This window comes from Helobdella robusta (genome assembly GCF_000326865.2).
Source record: "Helobdella robusta unplaced genomic scaffold HELROscaffold_6, whole genome shotgun sequence".
Lineage (NCBI taxonomy): Eukaryota > Metazoa > Annelida > Clitellata > Rhynchobdellida > Glossiphoniidae > Helobdella > Helobdella robusta.
This window is the reverse complement of record NW_008705330.1, coordinates 362650-386072: the sequence shown is the minus strand read 5'-3', so window position 1 is coordinate 386072 and position 23423 is coordinate 362650. Positions and strand designations below refer to the sequence as shown.

The window sequence follows — 23423 nt, the reverse complement described above, 5'->3', positions numbered from 1 at the left end:
TTTATAAGTCTGTGTTGTGTAGTACAGAAACAAAATTGCCATCAATTATTAATGGTATAAGATAATAATAATAGCATGCTTTGATTTTGTTTATGTTTGTCGATGGTTTTCTTGGCAAAAGTAGTGGACAGAAGTAGGTTGCCATTACTCGCTGTCAACTTTTCTACTTCTATGTGAGATGGGTAATGACAAATAAAATTATATAAGATAAATAAATGAGTCAAACAAATAGATAAAAATAGATAAATCAATATAAAGTATTTGAAGTTAATGTATAATAATTAAAATTAAAAATAATCCAGAAATAATAATGCATGAAAATCAAAAATAGTAATTATATGAGAAAATAAACCAATATAATAAAATTATAAAATGGACAGGATTGGACATACATGGATATTAAAGAAAATAATAATATTAAAAAATTAAAAATAAATAATAAAGTACTAATTTAATGCAATATACATATAATTTAAACTATGAAAATAAAAATACATAAAATAATATTAATTATAATGTGTTTTTTAATAACTTCGTTATATCTAATATTTAAGAATTAAAAGATTCTATTATTAAACAGAATAAAAGAAGATAAAATAAATGAATTTAATAATAAGTCAGTATTAAAACAACATTAAGCAAACAAAATTCAAAATTAAATACAATTACTTTTAAATCAAGAGTTAAAGATTGGGTTTTGTGAAGTTCGATGGTAACCAATTTCCTGAAAGGATAAGGCACAAGAAAGAAGAAGCATGCTTTGACTATAAGTGCAATGCAAAAATAATTCATCTTCATTACTTGAATGCACTATTACACCTGGTAGCTGTAGTTGTGGTCTAATTACTGTTCTGGCAAGCCAGCAAACTATAACAGCTGATTTACTGATTGATTATTGTTCAACCAGCAAGTTCACTTGGCATAGAGTTCCATACATTTGACACTTAGTTAAATAAGTTTGCAAGTTTTGTTATTTCTTTAAGTACTTGAAGCAGTGACCTATTGCTTTAGTTTTAACTAAACAGAAACGATTATTTTTGAATAAATCTTTTTATTCTTCTTTCTTTAAGTGTTGTTTATCCCATTTTTTGAGACAATCTTTATGCTTGTAGTTCTCCTAGATTAACACCCAAATGCCTTTCAGTTTCAGCATAAAGCAAAGTCTGTTCCGATAATGTAAAGTTTTTATATTGAACTGTGTAAGTCAATCATATGTCCATTTGAAAGCACTAAACGCACATTACCACCAAAAATGTAGACTCACTGGCAGTAAGTGTAAGCCGTGCCAAAATCAGGAGGAGCATGTTGATCATAAAGTGGCTGTTTGCTCAATACTAACACCACAAAAATACATGCACAGACACAGCAGGTTTGTCGGTTACCTGCAGTGGTCCATTCTGAAAGGATTTGGTCAAAAAGTGCCTGACCATTGGCATGATCACCTGCCTGAAAAGTTATTGAGTTCAGCAATACAAATACAACACTCATGTACGAAATGCCTATAAACACCGAGCGAAATGTTGCAGCTATGAGCAATTTTTTAAACTATTTTTTAATGTATTAATAAATGATAGTTCAAAAGGTTTATGAAAGCCAATTTGGGTAACTTCAAATGTTTTAATTAAAATAAAGTTTTTAAAATCGTTTGATATTGTACGAACTGCCTTGTTACCAGATTCGTAAAAATCTTTATGTTTTGCTTTGCGCATGATTTGATGTTTTTAACTATTAAATTGAATTAAATATCTTTCCAGTGCCGTGATTGGCATGCAGTTTGATAGAATGTGTTTGCTTGCTTGCTTGGCGTTGCATGGTGACCCAACGATTTGGCTGATTTTCCACATCTGAATAAACTGGAGTTTGTTGGCAGTTGTTGTATGACGCAATTCCTTGTGAATTCAAATAAGGTCACTGATAATTTTATCGCTGATTTGAATCAGCACATAATTTCCGCAGCCTGAAATGGAAGGGGTCTTTTGTCGATATTGTAGCAAAGTAAAAAATATATTGTTGAGATTTGTTTCATGTTGTCGTTGTCTGAAGATTTCGAACACCAGTTGCAGATCATCATTCTGCATGTTGCTGTTAATTTTTTGTAACAGTTGCTGGATTCATCCAATGAGGATGTCATTTCCTTTTTTGAATTAAACTTTAGAGTCTCGCAAAGCGTCATTCTTAACCACTCTGTTTCAGTGACTTGATGCTGAGTCCTCCGCTTCTATAGGGTGACGAAGGAAATTCAGCTACACAACTGCTAGTAGGTAGTGAAAGGCAGCTTCTTGCAGTCTCTGTTGTCATTACGTCAAGGCTTTTTCACTCGACGTCAGAGAGATGTCGTATGTTCTTAGTTCAAATGAGAGCGTTTTAAGATCTGTAGTTTCCATTGGTCAATGATGTCCAATTTTCTGCAACATGATCTCAATGTTCCTATGAAGATGATCATTTTCTTTTGCTTCTTTGCTTTTGAATTTGTACGTTTTTCCCAAACATGTGAATTGTTCCTAAATATTTACTTGAGGCTTTGGCTCATCATTAAGTGACAATCTGGGTGAAAATTGTTTGTAGGCACAGCTCAGTTCGTATTTTTATGCTTGTTCACTTGTACCATGCTTCGTTGAGATCTATTAGCGTTTGTGTCTTTTCTCTGCTGTTAGCAATGATGCGGTATCATCTTTAGCTTTTGAATTTTGATTTGCTGGTGGTTTCTAAAGATGGCCGCGCTGTTGAGACTGTTTTTTGACTGTTTTTATTGTTGGACTGAAACAAAGATTAAATAACAATGGTGAGCAAGGGTCACCCTGAAGCACTGCTCGCTTCACCGAAATGAACCGACACTGTTGTCAAGTAATCTTTGTAGATTGATTTAATTAGGCCACTTACTTTTTTCGGTACGTGGTGACGTTTCAGAGCAGCTAGAGTGAGAGAATGACTAACCTTGTCAAATGCGTTTCGTAAGTCCAAGAGGGTGAAGATGATTGATCTTTGGTGTTTTTTGGCGTCTTTCAATAGATGTATCAATAGTTGAGTGTGTTCGGCTACACTGCCAACTTTTGGATGGAAACCTTTTTGAATTGTTGTTGTGATAAGTGTGTTTTTCTTGAGGATTTTATATTTATAATAATAATATAATAACTACATTTTGTCTATATATCTTTATTAATTTTTCCAACTGTTTTCATTTGTAAGTGTAAAAAATCTTTTACAGCGAGACCCCCCAAGAGACAGCTGCCCACGAAGTTCAGACGAGTTCGTCGGTCTTCTTGCTGCCTCCTCCCATTCACAAAGTCAGCTCAGTGAAGCATCGCATCAGGGCTTCCAGCTTCTCGAGGACCACTGCTGATGAAGAACAAGTGAATTTTTGCTTACTTCAACATGTACAGTTATAGAATATTAACAAATCTGTTATTATTAGTTTAAAAAGCCTTACCGTGATTAACTGGTACTATTATTGTGTATTACTATAAATATAACGTTTACAAGTTATGCTATTGCTTTATTTTATTAATTGGATTTTAGGATTTTTATATTGATCAGTTTAATTTTGATTAACTGATGAATATATTTTGATTATTTGACATTATTTTCGTAGTTAGATTTTCATGTCTTTTCTGATGAATATGTCCTTGCTTGTTTCATGAATAAAAAGCAACAATAATCATGAAATCATTTTCGACTTGAAATTTTCCACGTTTTTCTTCAAATGTAAATGCGGAATGAGTGATTGTTAAGGTATGTCCCACTGAAATCACCTTTTCACGTCGTTGTTTTTAAAAATTAAATGCCCATTTGATAACAAAATAATCTCTATTTCACAAACTGAGATTATCTTTTCTTCTTCAAGCAAACCTTTTAAAAGCGAATTGAATAAATAAATATTCACAATTTATGAGAGATTTTGATACACCTATTACTTTTTATCAGAACATCTGAATGTTAAAAACATATTGTTTTGAGCTACATAACAGCTTGCTATATAATTATTACAATCTAATAATCTGTCAGCAAATTATTTGCATTCTAACAAGTCTGCATGAAAATACCACAGATATAATCTGTAACATGATTGACAGGTGGTGAGGTCTGGCAAGCGAATTATCTTCACATCAGGAAGGCCTCCATGGTATGATTCGTCAGGACAGTTGAAGGAGGCATTTGTTATTGGTCGGTCGGTTGTTTAGTGGGTTGATTTGCTGGTTAGGCTGGCTGACATGTTAGTTGGCTAGTTGATTGGTTAATTGGTTGCTTGTGAGCATTTAAATGTAAAATAATGTGCACTTAAACTAGTGAGTCGGATTTTTTGAGTGGTCTGAGTGGGATATATGGAATATATTTCATGCGGCTTCGACACGCTGATTGTGTCTAAGCTGGCCCCGTCATCGACATCAACAGCAGCATCAAATGATGTCATCAACCACCTAATCGTAATGACAGAAACATTTTTATAGTAATGAATCATTTATAACAACAACAACAACAACCACAAAGGTATAACAGGGGGAAGTGCATCGGGCAAAACGTCAGTGGCCAAGAAAATAATTGAAGCCCTCGATGTACCATGGGTCAGTCTCATTTGCATGGATTCTTTTTATAAGGTTCGTTTTATTGTTGTTGTAGTTGCCGTTGTTGCTGCTTCTGTTGTTGTTGCTGCTTCTGTTGTTGTTGCTTTTGTTTATGTTGTTGTTTATGATGTTGTTGTTGTTGTTCAACTTTGTTTCTGATAGTCGTTCTTAAAATATGTTGCGTGTTAAGGTGAAGGATTGCATCATTTTCATGATTATTTTGCTTATATAACTCCAGAAATAATTTTTTGTTTAATACTAAAAAAGTAGAAATTCCTTAGTCAAATCAGCTGCTGATGAAGTCGTTAGGTTGTTGACTTGGAAGTAGTTTTAATATTGAATTGTTTCGATAATAATTTGAAGGAGCTGAACAAAGAGGAACTGCAGCAAGCCAAGGATTGCAATTACAACTTTGATCTGCCAACTTCATTTGATTTGGAACTCATTGCAAGCACGATGAAGCGTCTCAGAGAAGGTAAGAACGTTGAGATACCCATCTACAACTTCACAAAACATCAAAGAGACAAGAAAAAGGTTAACTGAGTTACAACACAAGTGTCTGCTGAAACTGAAATTGAAAATGAACATATATAAGTTCCTTAAACTAATTGCTATTCACAAATTTATATTTTAAAATGGTAATGGTTGAAAATGTCATAACATATTGTAGACTGTGTTGTGTTTTTCATGAAACGGTTAGCACATGCATCTCAACATTTTTCGACTTACCAAATCTAAAACTTGCTGCAACAGAAAACGATATATGGAGCTAATGTGGTCATATTTGAAGGCATCTTTGCTTTCCAACCTGAACTTCTAAAGGTATTTTTACTGTTATTTGGTATAATTATTGAGTATCACAATAACCTAACATAATTTCTTTAATTTTTTTATTTTCATTTTTTATTTCGAAGTTTTTTTATTTCCAAACAATCAGTTATTCACCAGCACCATTTAATATTTCATAAACATCACCGTCACATCATCATTTTAGCATCACATCATCCATCCCTTCATCACATCATCACATCGCATCATCCCTCCATCACCATCACATCATCATCATCATCATCACTTCACCTAAACAGTTCATGGACTGCAAAGTTTTCGTCGACACAGACTCAGACATCAGACTGGCTCGTCGTCTCAGGAGAGACATCTTAGAGAGAGGCAGGGATGTGCGAGGGGTGCTGAAGCAGTACATGACCTTTGTGAAACCCGCCTACGACCTGTACATCGACACAACAAAAAATGTTGCCGATATAATCGTACCTAGAGGTGTGTGTTTGGGTGTGTATGTATGGTGTGCGTGCGTGCTTGTATGCGTGCGTGCTTGTGTGTGTGTTTTTTGCAGTGTCGTTGCTGTACGCTCGTTTATCTTTCACGCTTCATTGTCGTCATCGTGATAACTTCATTTTAATTTTGTTGTCTTGTTTGCTGGAGCAAAAGTTGTCTGCTGGAGACATTGATGCAGGCCTACCTCAATGAGGCATGCACCTGTCAATTAACGTTTCGTTGATGGAAATAAATTATTAATTACTTTTGGACAGGAGGGGAAAATGAGGTTGGTGTTAACCTGATCGTCAACCTCATCAACCAGAGACTGCAGGAGGTTGTTGGGCTTCTTTCATAGCAATGAAATTGTTGCAGATTGATGTCGTGGTCTTTATATTGTTATATTTGTTTAATAACATTTAACTAAAGTTTATATTCTCCCTTGAACGTTTTCATTCAACTTTTCTTCACAGGATCATAATGTGACAAATTCTTTGTTATGAAATTATTTCAACGTGCACAATAATTAGATTGGTTTAGAACTGAAAATTATATTAGCATTGTTATTAACGAAGTTTTAAAGATTGCAGCACAACTTTAATCAAATTTATTGTTTAATTTTTGTTGAATGTTTTCTTTGCTACATAAGCTCATCTAAAATTCATATTGAGAAAAATATTTCCTAGCGAAATGAATGACTGATAAAACCACACAGAGAGGGTTCTTGTTTCGATCGCAGTTGAAGCAGAACATGCAGCACCAACTTTCTGGGCAGCCGTCCACCACCGGCAACCTGCCACCGTCGGTGCGCGTCATCGACCGCACCAGCCACATCATCGGTCTGCACACGTTCATCAGGAACAAAGACACCACGAGAGACGAGTTTATTTTCTACTCTCGAAGACTGATGCGCATCCTCATCGAGTTTGCTCTCTCCCTCCTCCCTTTCAAAGTCTCGTCTCCATTTTTTCTACATCTGTGACGTTTCTTTCATATGTTAGATAAAAAAATGTTTACCTGAAGTTAAATTAATTTGAGTTGTATGTTTGTTGTAATATTAAAAATAATTGAATGGTCTTAATGTGATTCGTTAATCAGAAAGTGACGATAGACACCCCACAAAATATAAAATATGAAGGCATGAGGATGAACTCAAACAACGTCCGTCCGTTTGTTTGTTTGTTTGTTCGTTCGTTTGTTTATTTCTATTGTCATTTGGTTATATTGTGCATTAAAATTTTAATATTTTGAGCAATTGAATTTTATTAATAAATAAATACGTCAAGGTTGTAACGTTGATATAGATATACACTGTTAAATATATCTATAGCTTGAAATAATATTGGTTATCCATAATGACGTGTAGAGTACTGATTATGTAATACAATATGTGCTAACATGCCACAAAGAACATCGCCTGCACGAATGAATGAATAATGATCTGGTTGATGTGCCGACCTGCAGATATGTGGGGTGAGCATCTTGAGGGCCGGTGAGACCATGGAGCCAGCCCTGTGCGACGTCTGCAAGGACATCTCCATAGGAAAGATACTTATCCAAACAAATAATGAAACCGGTGAACCCGAGGTCTTGTTGCTTCACTCTCTTTTTATTGTAGTTTTACAGAACTACTCTATTTCCAAGTTACCTGTCAATTTATTAGTTGATCATTACTAATTTTCATTCAGCTCCATTACCTCCGCCTACCCCGCAACATAAAAGACAGTCACGTGATTTTGATGGATGCGACGATGGCGACTGGTGCAGCTGCTCTGATGGCCATACGAATCTTGCTGGACCACGATGTGTTGGATGAGAACATCCTGCTCATCTCGCTCGTCATGGCACTTCCAGGTTCCATCTCCATCATTATTCCTTGTCGACTACTTCTCTAACGTGCTCTTCATATTATAATCTGTTTCTAGCAAAATAGTTTCAATCAAACAATGCTAGATTTCAGTCAATATGAGATTGCATTAGAGCTCGTCCATTGTTTTTAAATACTGAACACAAATGAGGAGGGAAATAATGGTTCTGCACGAAAACGTTTAATGAATAAATGTATCAGGTTTCGCCGCTTTTTTCTTTTATTACATGCGTGCACACACTGATCAGATACAAAAATAAATTTTTTTGCAGCATTTATCTTTTTGACAACATGTTGTACAATGTATGTACACTCATGTTTTTGTAGGCATCCACGCAGTTGCGTATGCTTTCCCGGGCGTCCAGCTTGTGACCACTGAAATTGATAAGGATATCAACGACTCCTTCCACATCTTGCCTGGCATAGGTTTTCTATACACTCATTGTTTATTATATTATCATATTTATTTTTACTTGTAACAACTTTATAATATTTATATAGACCAGGTTGATATACATTGGTGGTGGTTGTAAAAATTTTTATATTTTAAGATATTAAAATGTATGCTGAGCAGAACGAAAAGCATAGGCCATCCAAACAAGTTCTTTATAAGACTAAAAAAATCGCTGATTTAAATAATGGCTGAAGTTAAAAAAATTGATTGACTGCAGAATAAATGGCTGTGGAGAAAAGATTGTGCATTGTTTAGATGCGAGTCAGCTATAGATTCTGTTGAAATGCAACGAACGTGTTGTAAGGCAGAGTTCGAAGTAAAGCAAAAGGATCGATAGTTTAAACAGTGAAAGACAATGGGCTTAGAAAGTTCTGAGCTAGCTGAAACGAGTAAAATCATTACTTCTTTGTTAAAAGGCAGATGAAGCCTCAGATTCTGTCAATAGCCCCAGACGAATTTCAAATCTGAGTTTTTAATTTAAAATAATAGAAAAGATAATTGCCAAGCAACTATTGAACCATCTTCACAACAGCGCGTTCTCACAAAAATTGCTGTTGGGCTTTCGGAAATATCACTGAACAGAGACGGCTTTGCTGAGTGCTCTCGGATGTATCAGTATATGATGCAGTCGACGATGGAAACATTGCCATGATCGCCCTTCTTGACGTCAGTGCTGCCTTCGACATCGTTGATCGTGAGGTTAAGCGAATCATGTCATCGTACGGTATTGAGGGCTCAACTTTGGTTTGATTTGCACCATATTTTTCATGAAGAGTATCAACGAATCGGATGTCGCAAGTTCAAATTTTCTGCTCGCGGTCCCGCGGGGATCAGTATGCTGCATGTATCATCATTAAAATTATTGAAGAAAGGGGCCTCCGATATCACTTGTGTGCTGATGATATCCGGTTTTTATCCAACGAAATCATCACATGATCTGCAGTAAAAAATTACTAACTCGATAAACGTTTTGGCCAATTGATATCACTTAATAAATTAGGGCTTAATGTTAAAAAAGCACAACACATCTGGCTCGGCACCCTAAAAAGACTAAGGCTCATAAACCATTTCATATCATCAAAGAATAATTTATGTATTGTACTAGATTTTTGTTTGTCAATGGAAAATCACGTTAAAATGTTTACAGGAAAGGATTTTATCAACTCTATCAAATTAGATCCATTAGATGTTTGCTCACAATGAAGTCCACAAAAACGCTTGTACACAGTTTTGTCTGCAGCAGAATCGATTTCTCAAACTCTAAAAAAACTATGGAGTTAGTTAATTTATTCCTACAGGACTTTATTCAATCAGTTACAAACTCTGCAGCAAGAATGGTGGTGGGCGTACCAAAATTTCACTCAGTTACAGAATACATGCGTAATGAGTTACATTGGCTGCTGCGGTTTCCGGCAGGGGTAAATTTAAAAATTGTTTTGTTAGTCAAGGACTGTCTGACTGGTGAGGCACGGCTTCTTCTAAGTGAATAGCTGGTACCGGTGTCAAAGATTCAGGAACGCGGTCAAATGAGTTCATCAGGGCATGGTGATTTGGTCAGTCGACGTTCCAATCCTCAAACTTTGGTAGGTGGAGATTTGTTGCGTTTGTGGCGGTTGAAGCTTGGAATCCACTCCTTGTGCAGTTGAAGTCTTCACACTTAATGAACCCGATTTAATAAACTGCTGAAGCATTATTATTTCAACGGTGTGAACCATAGAAGGCGCTTTTGAGGTCAGATTTAGAAAAGAAATAACAAACAAAATGATATATATTTTATTAAGATATCTTATCTTTATATAACATTTTGCATTATTTAAATTTTTTTTAAATTTTTGCATTTGTATTTTTCTTATTTCTTACCATTCTTCTTATTCTACACTTTCATTTTTGTTATTATTTCACATTTTTTACTTTTTCCATTTTTATGTTTGCACTTAGTGGTGTTTCATTTATTATCATCGATGCAGTTGTTGGTTATTAATATATACGGCCCGATGTTTCTAAAGAATAATTAAAAAATATTAAGGTTAATAAACTTCATCAAGATGATAAAAGTCTCGTTAGAAAAATTGAAAAACTCAACTACAAGTTGAATGATGCCGAAAACGCAGTGATCTTTATAAATAATATATATATATATATATTGTATATTTTATAAAAATAGTTCACATTTGCAGTTTGGTGTTAATACTTGATGAGACTTTAATCAAGTTGGTCTTTCTGGTTTTTAGCGTGCTGTGATATGGGATAAAAAGCAATTTGTCAAAAATTATTTAAACTGGGTTTTTGTTGAAGTTAAAAAACTGTTTTGATGCACTTTAGACATTATGTTGGTGTTTTATCATTACGTAATGATTGTAAGCTGTTTGTCTTGATTTTGGTTATATTTATTTCAGGAAATTTCGGGGACAGATACTTTGGTACAGAGCCGTTGTGATGTCTGCTTCGTATAAACATTTGCATTCTTATCATCATCCAATGCCTTATGCTTGAGAAGTGAAGGAAAATTGTTTTATTTAGAGTTGAGTAATAGTATATCAGCAATTTATAACTTTATTGGCCATATTTATTTTCGTGCTGGTCATAATAAAATGTGGTTTGTTGTTTGTATTATAACAAAGTATTAAACGATACTTGTTGATCTAACTAGTGTCTTTGTGCGTCTTAAATTCTATTTTAATTATAAAAAATCATTATTTGTTATACCATACCTATTAAAAATGTAATTATTATATATTGTAGTTATTGTTATTATTATTACGTCCTACCTCGGGGAACCGGGACTCTGGACGCAAAACGAAGATTGATTGATTGATTGTTATTATTATTGTTTGTAACACCGATTTCCAGTTGTCTTACACCATCAAGTGTTCGTGTTGTTCATGGACTAATTGAACTCCGATCGATCCATGTTTTAATGACGGAAGCACTATTAACTCGTCCCAACCATAAAGCAGGGTTCGGAAAAAAGGACCGGTCGCTTTTGTTGTACGCGCTACATTTTGTTTGAAAAAATATATAAAAGCATTTTTTTCGTATTGATTACGTTTTATGTAGAGCGTACGTACATGTACACAGTGTTGCTTATGTGTATATAATGTTTGAATTTTGTTTGCAATTTAATAAAGCGTCTTTTAAATTGTACATTCGACTTATTTATTTTAAAAGAATATCTTAACGGATTATTTTTTAGTATGAAATAACACTTCGTATTTTTAAAAATGTCTAATGTTGGTTTAATCGCTTAATCCGGTAACGGAGATGGTTGACCAAGGTCCGAGCTTCTTTAACAGATTTAAAAATCTAGATTTATTTATTTTATTTAAATTTTGTTGAAAACTTACAAACATTTTTTAGTTTCGTATTTTTTGTGTCAACCAAAATAATGGTGACGTTGAAAATATTTCATTTGCTGAAATAAATATCAGTCGAAATTGTAGTAAAATGTTTGTTTTTATGAATTTTGTAAAGAAGTTCGTCTGTTCATTTCGTCCGTCAAATTTTGTTGTGCTGCCGGTTAAAATTTACGCTCGCAAAAAATTGATTTTTTTTTCAAAATTTTAGATACTTGTGTTACTAAAGATATTAGAATCATTTGGTTTTTCATGTCACGCTTTTGCGAAACGACTTACAGATTATTATTACGAGTAGTCCAGATTCTTTCAAATCCGATTGGACGAATTGGTTAAATGTTTGTCCTAGGGTCAATATATGGATACAAAACAACGGTTTAAAACTAAACCAAAACTAGACTGTTTTTTACAAGTGGGAATATGACGAAACTCTCAAGAATAGATATAAATTCAGTAACTATTAATGATGAGGTCATCCCATTCTGTCACTTCAGTTTCTTAATTTATTCAAGTTTGTCTATGAAACAACACATTAAAAAGCTGTCAGCCGGATGCGTGTTTCAAATCAGAAAATTCAATCAAATCTGACGATCCCTGGACACTTCCACTTTACAGACGTTGGTTCATGCATTTGTGCGCTCACGCATTGATTATTGCAACAGGTTTTTACGACTTGCCTGATCGATTCATGGCGGTACTACAATCAATACGGAATCGAGCGGCAAAAGTTGTTGTTGGAGCTCTAAAATACGACCATATGTCTCCAATATTGAAGGAACTTCATTGTCTAACAGTCGACAAAAGGCTGATGTTCAAAATTTCAACACTTGTCTACAAGTCAATCAACGCGCTAGCTCCATTATACTTGTTTGACAGGTTTAAAAAGAGATCTTCAAAAGCATCTGGAGCACATTTGAGATCTCATGTTTAAAACCTGCTGTAGATCCCAACGACGAGTCTCCGTATATTCTCTCGTAATATTGCTGTTCTAGGACCAACTGTTTGGAATAACTGTCTGCTTCTCTCAGAAATCCGGACCTAAAACTGCATGATTTCCAGAAAAAAGTTAAATTTTTTATTTTCATTATAATGCATTAATGATCAATCCTTTTTGTTTAGGCTTAATGTCTTAATTAACAAACCTTCTCAGCAGCGTCCTCGTGGCAAAAACTGAAGAATATGCCGTTGAATTGCAAAATTTTTTAAACGTCTTTAGTACACACTGCACAGCGCCTGCACAGGCAACATCTACAATCTGAGTCTGGGTCAATTGTCAATAATCTTACAAATGTGAAGCGACTTTCACTGTCTATTTTTTTTGTTCAATGAAATGTAACCAAAAATCCGGCTTCAAAAATTGGTGGGTTAAATAACAGATGTAAAACACGCGATGCAAATAACACCTAGTTTCTTTTATAGAGTTGCTTTTCCTTCGGCCTATGTCCGCTATCCCAAACTATTAATTTTAAATATTATTGTCGAATTTAGTTTGAAGTTTATTTTAAATTTTAGTAAAAAACCATCTTAGAACTTTTTAATCTGATTTAAAAAAAATTATTACTAAAGAAAAAATAAGTAAGCTGCATCACTACATCCATTTTGTTATTCAACAAAACCTCAAAACCGGTAGCGAATATTGCAAAAAATTCAAATTATAACAACGTTGTCAGTGTTACACATTGCAGAAAATTTGTAGTGAAATGTTGTCACTATTGAATTGGCTCAAAACATGCAAAATTAATTATTAAATTTCACTTTGTCTAATTTTCTCATTGAAAGTGTCGATGATCTTTTGAGATTCCTTGAAGAACTGTCTGGTCTTTTTGCATGTATCAGTAGGACAAGAGGTGCAACAAACACTCAACTTCCTGCTACACGTCAAACCACCTTCCAAATGATTCTTCACTAGTTCAGCTATGCCCTGTATCGTTGCAGGTGGCAGTTTCGTGTTTTTTAGGGTAGCTTATTGTTTGAGTTGCTTCAATACTTGGTTCATGAGTTTTTATATTTGAATATTAATGCATTATTGTTTGTATCGAGTGGTGTATTTGAGTAAATTTTGGTGAATTTAGAAATAAAGTTTACAAATTGGATGTTGTAAAAAAAATTGTAATATTTTAACGATAGCGTATCAACAAAAAAAATAACAACAATGTTATTAAAAATATTTGTACTTTTATGAAGGTTGGCCTGTCGTTGAGTGATGCGGCCCGCCTCACAATCTTGCTGCTCTGCAAATCAGTTGTTTCATATTTAAAACTTAATTGAATCAGACGTTTGAAAACATAGCACATTTTAAAAGCTCATTAGCAGGGAGCCTCGCCGGTTGCACTTCTTGTTTTCAGATTCTCACTTTTTTTAATGTCCTCGGTCAAACGTAAAATGTAATGATAAATTAGCTTTCAAAAAATAGCGTGATAAGTTTTTGAACATCGTGTTCAAATTATTAATAAGATAATAGGATAATATATTAATCTCACAATTTTCGGAACAATTTTCGAATATTCGAGATCGAGTTCATAAAGAGTTTCGATGTGGTCAGAGGTGAATGCAATCGGTACAAGAAGGAGTCCCTTGTGACTGCTGGTTTCAAACGATTTGATGACATCTTTTGTCTGGGGACCCAACCACGGCAATGGACCAACCTGTTTAGCAAATTCAGAAGAATAAATGCACGATGAACATAAAATATTCTTCAAAAAGAATGTAGTCGAGTATGAAAATTTAAAACCAAATTATTAAGTTACTTTCAAGGCTTTCAAATTTTTGTTATGCTACCATAGATTAAGCATTTCATTAACAAAATTTATAACAATCATTTGCAGCATCTCTACCCAAAAATTTCATACTTTTAAAACTTAGCCAACATTTTTTCAGATTACTTCGAAACAAAATATTGTTTATCGCGTATGAAAGATATTTTCCGTAGGCTGTTTTGGTCGATCGTAAATATAGTGTCGTACCAATACCAATATCATTTTTAAACAATTGTTCACAACATTCCAATTAATTTTCTGACTGTTCAATATAGTTTAGTTTATTTAAGTATGTTTAATAGGACCAGCCTCTTATTAAGACCAAATCTTCAGGAACGGTACGAGATCAAATCTCATCAGCAAGACTAAATTAGATTGATTAATCAGACCAAAAAGTGAACAAAAAGCCGCTTAATAGAATAAAACATGAATAAAAAGAGGCGCGCTTTTTTTGACATGTGCATTATTTTCATTTTTTTCTTTTTTTGACTTGCGCAGGCTGAAAACGTCATGAAGGTTTATTATAAAAAGTAATAAAAGAGTTTTTTTTTCATGGTTGATCACATTCAGAATGCGAGGTGTACTATTACTGTAACTGTAGTTTTATATTCATGAAATTTTAAAAACTGAAAAACGTGAAACTGTCAAAAATTAGCTGTTGGGTTCATTGACATTGAAAAATTTTCAAATGTTGATAATTTTAAATAAATGTTCAACACGCATAAAATAATATCATGTTATGATCTTTGTTATATTTTTTTAGTTAAAAATAACAACAACAACAACACACGCTTAGACGACATTTTCCCCGAGATCAGGGGTTGCCGTTTGGCTACCTATGATGAAACCGAAATACCCCTCGACGCCATTCACATCTGTCACTCGCCTCAGTATCAAGCAACTCCGCTTTCACTCTGTTCTCCACCTGCTCTCTCCATCCCAATCGCGGACGACACCTTCCTATCACTCCTTCAGCCTCGAACTCCAACGCTCGCCTAATCCCGACCCTTTCATCCCTTCTCAACACATGTCCATACCACCGCTATCTCGATCTCCTTATCAATGTCACAATGTCCTCATTTAGTCCCATCATCGACATCAGCTCTGTACTACTCCTCCTATCCTTCACTTTAAACCCACACATCATCCTCACCATAGCTTTTTCAGTCCTCTGCAGTACACTTTCCTCCTCTCTCCTCAACACACAAGTTTCACCACCATATACCATCGCTGCTCTCACACATGCTTTATATACCCTCCATTTCATCTTCACTGACCATTTCTTTCCACACAATACCCCACCAAGTTCCCTAAATTTTATCCATCCCACATGAACTCTAGCCGTAACAGCGCTCAAACATCCTCCATCCGCGTTCAGCTTAACCCCTTAATAAACAAAGCTTTCCACTCTTTCAATACCACCACTCAACGCCGTCCTTGCGTCCGTCTTTTTTTAGTTAAAAATACATACTAATACTACGCTTCTTGAAAAGAATGTTCAAATTAATTCTCGCCTAATAGCAAACACAATTGCACAGCACAAAATTTGTTTGTTTAAAAAATACATAGTGTTGTATAGAAATTCGAAATAGTTGACGGGATGATCTGTGCTTTGGGCTGGCCAGGTCAAGTCTCCACGTGGCCCGAATAAACGTTCCCACTTTTTTTGACATTTGTAGAATGGTTTAGAGGATTATTTTTTTACAAGTCGAAAAATGTTTTGCACTAATGATTTTTGACAGTTTCACGTCTTTCAACCAGTTTTCAGAATTGCATAAAGAGAAACTGTTCAAATTTTCAGCCAAGGTTCATTTCAATTTTATTATATTTTATGAATTTATGGTAAAAAGAAAGAAATAATTGATGCAAGTAGAATATGAAATTAACTTTTGATTGCCAGGAGAGCAAGTATGGGTGTGAGTGACCCAACCTATCCATAACACTCTGAACAGTAGCTGCAACTTCTTGTGGGTAGTGATCCCCTCTGTTCACGCTCTAATTTGCAAGTTGCATCAAGATTAACAGCATTGGCTTGGCCACTAACATAAAAACACATCTAGAAGAAGGAACGTGAATGGTAGAAACATTTAAACCTTCATGGGAAGTGAATGAGCGGAAAAGAGTATGAGGACATCATTCTGAACGTCAGCTGGAAACTTCAGTAACTCTTCTTCTATGCTTTCCGCAAAGGACTGCACAATGAAATGAACAAACAAAAATTTATTTAAATTATTGTCTGTCGAACGTTGAGATTGGAGAAAGAATAAAAATTTGATTTAAAAATTTTTTGTTACATATTTGTATTTATTGTAAAAACTAACAATGAAAATTACAAATGTGTTTTTTTTACCTTTAACAACTAACATAACTAACGTGAACAATGGAATGATGTGTTGGCCACCTGTCGATAGTTGACCAAATAATTTTGGTAGGATTCCTATTATTTTGGTAGTACCTGTAGATGGCATTGAGACTGCTGCCTGTCGTCGAACAGCTGTACTGAGGGTATTGGGAGAATGCAACAGCCCTCTCGATACCATCACTAAATCATTATTATATTTTTTATTATATTTAATTATTTTATTATATTATATTTTATATCTCTTGTATCTTTATATTTATTTATATATTAATCTCTTGTATATCTCCATTTAATTACTAATCTTCAATGGATTGAACTGAAAAAAAATAACTTCTCCATTTTCTCAAGAGCATCTTCAGTCAAAGGGTTCACATATCGGAAACCAATATAAAATTTGTGAGGAGCTGAAAGATGAAATAGTAGAAATAAACATCTCACACCAAGACCAAAATAAAATGATAATAATAAAAAAATGTAATAAAAAACAATCAAAGTTTTATAAAATAAAGAAGAATTAACATATATTATGCAAATATAGAAAAATCTTCATATAAAAAAAATTAATGGAAAAGAGTAAGGGGACATAATTCTGAATTTCAGATAGTTGCCAAGTAAGTTTAGAGTGCCATGCCTCATTAGGGTGTGTCAATTTTATACCGAAAAATGATTTTTTTAGAGTTTTAAAAACCAGGGGTTACAAAAAGATACATTTTTGAATGCTGAATCCAAATTAACCTTCAGATTTTAGATTTGAAAATTTCAAGCTTGGTAAATTTTATGTTGAAATTTCAGCTAAAATGTTTATTTTCGTAATTTAGGAATTAATTATAAAAATCATCGAAAAAAAAACTAATTTTAATCAATGACAAATTTTATATTTTTATTAAATACTGAAATAGTATTAACATTATATACAATATCTAATCAATGTTATGTCAATAACAAAGTAGACAGTTTCACAGCTTACAGCAAGTGTCAATTATTTCCAAATTTTATGAGATTGTACATTTCCTTCTTGCTCGCATGTCTACCCATTAGTTGTCTGCTGACGATCTCTGATCTAATATATACATCCCTTCTTCCCTGACTGTAGACATGCTCACTTGCCTCTGTAACCATCTTGACACATCTCTCAATACTTTGAATGTGTGAGGGCCAGTCTGGGACTATCATTGGAGTGTGCAAAAATTGTTTGACTTGAGCCGTTGTTAAGCTACAAGTTAGAGGAGATTCATACATTTCAGAATCCCAATAAATGAGTTCAAGTAGGCTGCTGGCATCAGGATTGATCTCTGGTGTTACCCTTTGTTTTAAACTCATATCCCCCATCTGAACATTTTCATCTGCATTTCCTCTGATCTCAAGAATCTTTTCAATTCCAACTCTTCTTTCTTCCCCCTTGTCACTACAAATCAGTGTCTGGATGACAGCTTCAGAATGTGCATGTCAGGTTGATCTTCTTACCAGAGGCATCACTATCTGCATCACCTCTTTGTCTTGGCTTCTGAAAAGCTCAAGCTGAAAAAGGACATGTCTCGGACCATCAATCAAACTATGCTTCATTTTGATGTTAAACCAATTAGGCTGTGGTGCACAAACCTGGTTCAAATGCTGCTTGTACAAAAACACAAAACTTTCTTATGGCTAATGCTTACATACACATGCATATACATTGTGTGGCATGAATGTTTCAGCTTTGCACCAAAGAAAATTGTACTACAGCTTTGCACTTGTAAAGAACAAAATAAATTGCCATTGAAATAAGATAAATTAAACCAGTTGCTGGACTGATGGAGTCAAGAATGTCAACCATGCCCTGTCCCTGGACATGAGTCCACCAATGAATGGGAGATCCCCCTCCTATCTCATTGTACTGCTCGATGACCTTTGGTGTTCTTCTTTTGGCTATCCATGAACCAAGGTATCTGAATAATTTTTATTATAAAATAATTCGCTGACAGTTTTTAGTCTTGAAAAAATTTCTCACTTTTGAAAAGGTAACTGCATAAGATCTCTATCAGAAAACAGCCTCTGCAAAAAATCCTGAACTTCGTGTGCATTCTTCGGCCCACCCATGTTCATCATCAGAATACCCGTTTTGTATCTGGTTCTGCAAAGTGTTGAGAGATTTCAATAAAAATGTTGAAGGTTCAATTATTTAATGGAAACTTACACATTCTTAATTTTATTCTTTTCTTGCAATGTTTCATTTCCGTTTGATACTTGTGAAGCAAATGCCCTAACTGGAAGGAATCCTTTTTATTTAAAAGTTTAACATTGTTATATCATGAAATAGGATTTAAATGTAAAATTTATTTGAAACTAAAATTTCTCTATAAATTGCAACAATTTATATTGAGGCAATTCTTGGTGAATTAATAAACCAGAGTTCAAACAAATCTATCTTCTCAGCAACATGTTGACAATGTAAACACTAATCAAATCATATTTTAATGGATTTTAAATGTGAGAGTTCATTTAGTTAAATTTTTAACTTATTCAAATAGTTAAAAACAAGTTCACAAATTTAAAAAGTGAAAGCGGGCAAAAAGCTTTTCATTTTATTTGGTTTCCAATGATTGCTTTTGAAATAGAAATTACTGTCTGGTCATACAGGAAGGCTAAGAAGGTTGCAAAACGGGCAGTGGCAACTGCAATGACGAAAGCATCAGATAGGTTAATGAGGGAAATGGAATTTGATGTGAGTTCGAGGAAAATGTTCAAAGTAGCAAAGCAGTCAATGAGGGATAGGAAAGATGTTATAGGGAATGGATATGTTTGGGATGGATTTGGCAAGTTGTGCATAGATGAGAAGGAAAAAGCTCAGGTGTGGAAAGCCCATATGGAAAGGTTGATGAATGAAGAAAATGAGTGGGATGGAGATGTGGATTCCGCGGTCACACACGGACCCATAGAGAAGGTGACAATGGAAGAAGTAGAGAAAGCAGTTAGAGAAATGAAACTAGGTAAGACGACAGGGGTTTCGGAAGTGGCGGCGGAACATATAAAGGCGAGTGGGGTGATAGGAATTGAAGTTATGATGAGAATTGCTAACAGTATGTTTGATGATGAAGGTATACCTGAGGATTGGCGACATAGTGTGTTAGTGCCGTTGTATAAGGGCAAAGGAGATGTGAGAGATTGTGGGTCATATAGGGGTGTGAAATTGCTAGAGCATGGAATGAAGGTAGTGGAGAGGGTGCTTGAGAGGAGGTTGAGAAATATGGTGACAGTTAATGAAATGCAGTATGGGTTTATGCCTGGTAGGGGAACGGTGGATGCGTTGTTCATAGTGAGAATGTTGCAGGAGAATTATAGAAAGAAGAAACGAAGATTGTACATATGTTTTGTGGATCTAGGCTTTTGATCGAGTACCGAGGAAGATCATTGAATGAGCGCTGAGGAAGAAAGGAGTGAATGAGAGACTTGTTAAAGCTGTGATGCAGCTGTATGAAGGGGCGAAGACAAAGGTGAGGGTCGGAAGGGAGATGTCGGACGCTTTTAGTGTTAAGGTAGGAGTACATCAAGGATCAGTGTTATCACCGTTTTTGTTTGCAATTGTGATGGATGTTGTGTGTGGAAACATAATGGAGGGGTTGTTATTTGATATTTTGTATGCAGATGATTTAGTCTTGATGGCTGATAGCATGGAAGAATTGCAGTTAAAATTTGACAGATGGAAAAGTGTTATTGAAAAGAAAAGGTTAAAAGTTATTATTGGTAAGACGAAGGTAATGGTGAGTGGGGAAGGTGGAAAGCAAATAATAAGTAAAATAGACCCCTGTGGGGTATGTGACAGGAGAGTGAATGCTAACTCGGTATTGTGTATAGGATGTCAGAAGTGGGTGCATAAGAGATGTAGTGGTGTGAGGGGGGCACTGAAAAAGATGGATGGCAAATGTAAGAAGTTCAAATGTAAGAAGTGTGTTCATGGTGTGATTAATAGGACGGACTCAAGGACGGGGTTGAGTGGTGGTATTGAAAGAGTGGAAAGCTTTGTTTATTTAGGGGTTAAGCTGAACGCGGATGGAGGATGTTTGAGCGCTGTTACGGCTAGAGTTCATGTGGGATGGATAAAATTTAGGAAACTTGGTGGGGTATTGTGTGGAAAGAAATGGTCAGTGAAGATGAAATGGAGGGTATATAAAGCATGTGTGAGAGCAGCGATGGTATATGGTGGTGAAACTTGGGTGTTGAGGAGAGAGGAGGAAAGTGTACTGCAGAGGGCTGAAAGAGCCATGGTGAGGATGATGTGTGGGTTTAAAGTGAAGGATAGGAGGAGTAGTACAGAGCCGATGTCGAGGATGGGACTGAATGAGGACATTGTGACATTGGTAAGGAGATCGAGATAGCGGTGGTATGGACATGTGTTGAGAAGGGATGAAAGGGTCGGGATTAGGCGAGTGCTGGAGTTTGAGATTGAAGGAGTGATAGGAAGAGGTCATCTGCGACTGGGATGGAGAGAGCAGGTGGAGAAGGACAAAGTGAAAGCGGGGTTGCATGATACTGAGGCGAGTGACAGATGTGAATAGCGTCGAGGGGTATTTCGGTTTTATCATAGGTAGCCAAACGGCTACCTCTGATCTCGGGGAGAATATCGTCTAAACTTGTGTTGTTTGTTGTTGTCTGGTCATATTGGTTGTTGTTAATAACTTAAAATTTTGATTGTTAAACTAAAAAATCATAGTCTCCAGTTCAGCACTTAATTGTTGACAAGAAACTGCATTTCTTAACTTAAAAAATTATTAAAAATAGCTGGCATTGGTCACATCACAGTGAATTGAGCTATGACAATCAGCCAGGGTTTATTTATTTAATAATTGAAAAATATAGACTAGTGTCTCTGTCTATCTATAGTAAATAATTATGAATGCCATTTTTAATACTATATAATTATAAATTCCAATTGAACAACATTAATTGCCAGATCAACCACAGCTGTTTAATTTCAAAAACTAATTTGATTGTAAATCTCTAAATCAGATTTGAAAATTAGTTAGTCTCTTATGTCTTAAAGTGAATTTTGTCAATTAAAAATTTATTAAGACTTTAAAAAAGTATTTTTTTACTTAAACTGTTGCCATTAGTTAGATTTAATTAATTAATTAGAATTAGAGTAAGAACTTAAGAAGGTAATAAAATAAACTAATAAGCAAGTTGGAAGAAAGATGGTAAAAAGTGCATTTTAGGTGCCTAAATTATATCATCAATATTCAATAAAATGCATAAACACTCATGCACTAAAAAAGTGTAAATTCTTTTTTCATTTTATTTTTTATTAGTTAATCCGTCCTTAAATAAGACGAAAAACTGAAAAACAACCAACTCGAGGGGACAGCACGGGCCAGCGACATATTACATAACTAATTTAAAAGGAGACTTACATGGATATGTATATAAGAAAAATGGATTTAAATAATTATTTTACCAGTACTGTACAAGTACAACCTTTGCCCCAGTCAGTTTCTCTTTCTAACGATCTCAGAACAAGTTTAAGGGTTGAGTCACACACACGCACACACACGCCCACACACACGCACACACGTATACACTACACACACACGCACACATACAGTGGCAGATTTTTCTGTCCATAAACAAAATTAAACAGGGGTGGGCCAACTACGGCCCGCAGGCCGAATAGTCAACGGACCTGTAATACCCAAGAGACGGGATAGTTCCAATTATAAAAATGAATAAACTATATACTTTAATTTATATTTTTCAATTATTAAAAAATATTTTATATAAAAAATCTACCAAAGCAGCATTAAAACTCGGTTATGTAAACCAGAAAAATCAATTTTAAGGCCTGAAAAAGTACTTCATTTCAATTCCTGGACAACAATAAAGTATACAAGTCATAAATATATTACATTTGAAGCAGTTGTGCTCATCTATCGGAAATCTTGAACCTACGGAATAACGAACACTCGACCAATTAATTAATTAATTAAGGGACAGGAGTGGGCTATCCCTTAATTGTTTATAAATCATGGTTCTTATTGTTCAGAAAATCTTCATCTTTGGTTTAAGTGAGGAAAAGTAATTGTAAACGATCAATGCTGAAACATTTTGAAAAGCTTTGTTAACAATTATAATTCAAACGTTTGATATATAACAAAAATTAATCTATATTTAAAATAAGTTGTAGATTAATTTCCCACAAAATATTTTTTTTCTAAAAGTTATTTGTACCAAAGCAACAGATGAAGATGGGCTTACAGCCGCAACCTTATAAAATGACAACTCTTTATTAACAAATTTGTGAGCGACTCTAAACTTGAAAAATTTAAGAACATTTTTAAACTTTTTAAATAAATGAATTATCCCAGTTTTTAACAAATATTAAAATAAATTTAAATTGATTTTCTTCAAAATATCGGGCTGCTTATTTTTCAGACGTTTTAGATTTGAGATGCAGACTACAGATCACTGAGAAAACTAGTGGACATCCAGTTATCATTATTTAAAATTTTTATTTAATTGATCCAAATATCTTTTTTTCTTTGAGAAATCTAATGGTAGATATCAAGTATACATCATGATCTATAATAACAAAAAAAAAATTTGGGCTCAATTATTAAAGGCGCCAGATCTTGATGTCGCAGTGACTGCAATCGAATGCAAAAAGATCCCCGCCTATCAAATGCAATGTGTGTGATGCGTGGTTTCCACGCGTATTCATGTACGCTGTGTGTGTTTGTCGTTGATACCTTTGAAGCAAGGGCAAAAGAAAAAATTACCAATTTTAATATACAAAAAACACCGAACAATAGTACTGGTTTTGATTGATC

At 34.6% G+C, this 23423-nt stretch overlaps 2 protein-coding genes across 2 annotated transcripts; one reads left to right on the top strand and one right to left on the bottom strand.

The window, feature by feature from the left end:
• Positions 1-4070: 4070 nt before the first annotated feature.
• On the top strand, positions 4071-10592 carry HELRODRAFT_68721 (hypothetical protein; the record flags this gene model as incomplete). The annotated part of the gene is made up of 12 exons (XM_009028949.1): positions 4071-4161; positions 4486-4592; positions 4923-5093; positions 5313-5381; positions 5648-5837; positions 6110-6171; positions 6550-6786; positions 6933-6995; positions 7299-7421; positions 7523-7688; positions 8029-8127; positions 10552-10592. Coding segments are annotated over 12 exons (1419 nt in total), but the record flags the coding sequence as incomplete, so codon positions are not given.
• A 2660-nt stretch (positions 10593-13252) lies between these two features.
• Positions 13253-18726, bottom strand: HELRODRAFT_69010 (hypothetical protein; the record flags this gene model as incomplete). Its single annotated transcript, XM_009028995.1, has 9 exons — positions 13253-13429; positions 13683-13739; positions 13989-14153; positions 16152-16259; positions 16358-16456; positions 16638-16806; positions 16958-17030; positions 18403-18551; positions 18614-18726. Coding segments are annotated over 9 exons (1110 nt in total), but the record flags the coding sequence as incomplete, so codon positions are not given.
• Between the last annotated feature and the right edge of the window lie 4697 nt (positions 18727-23423).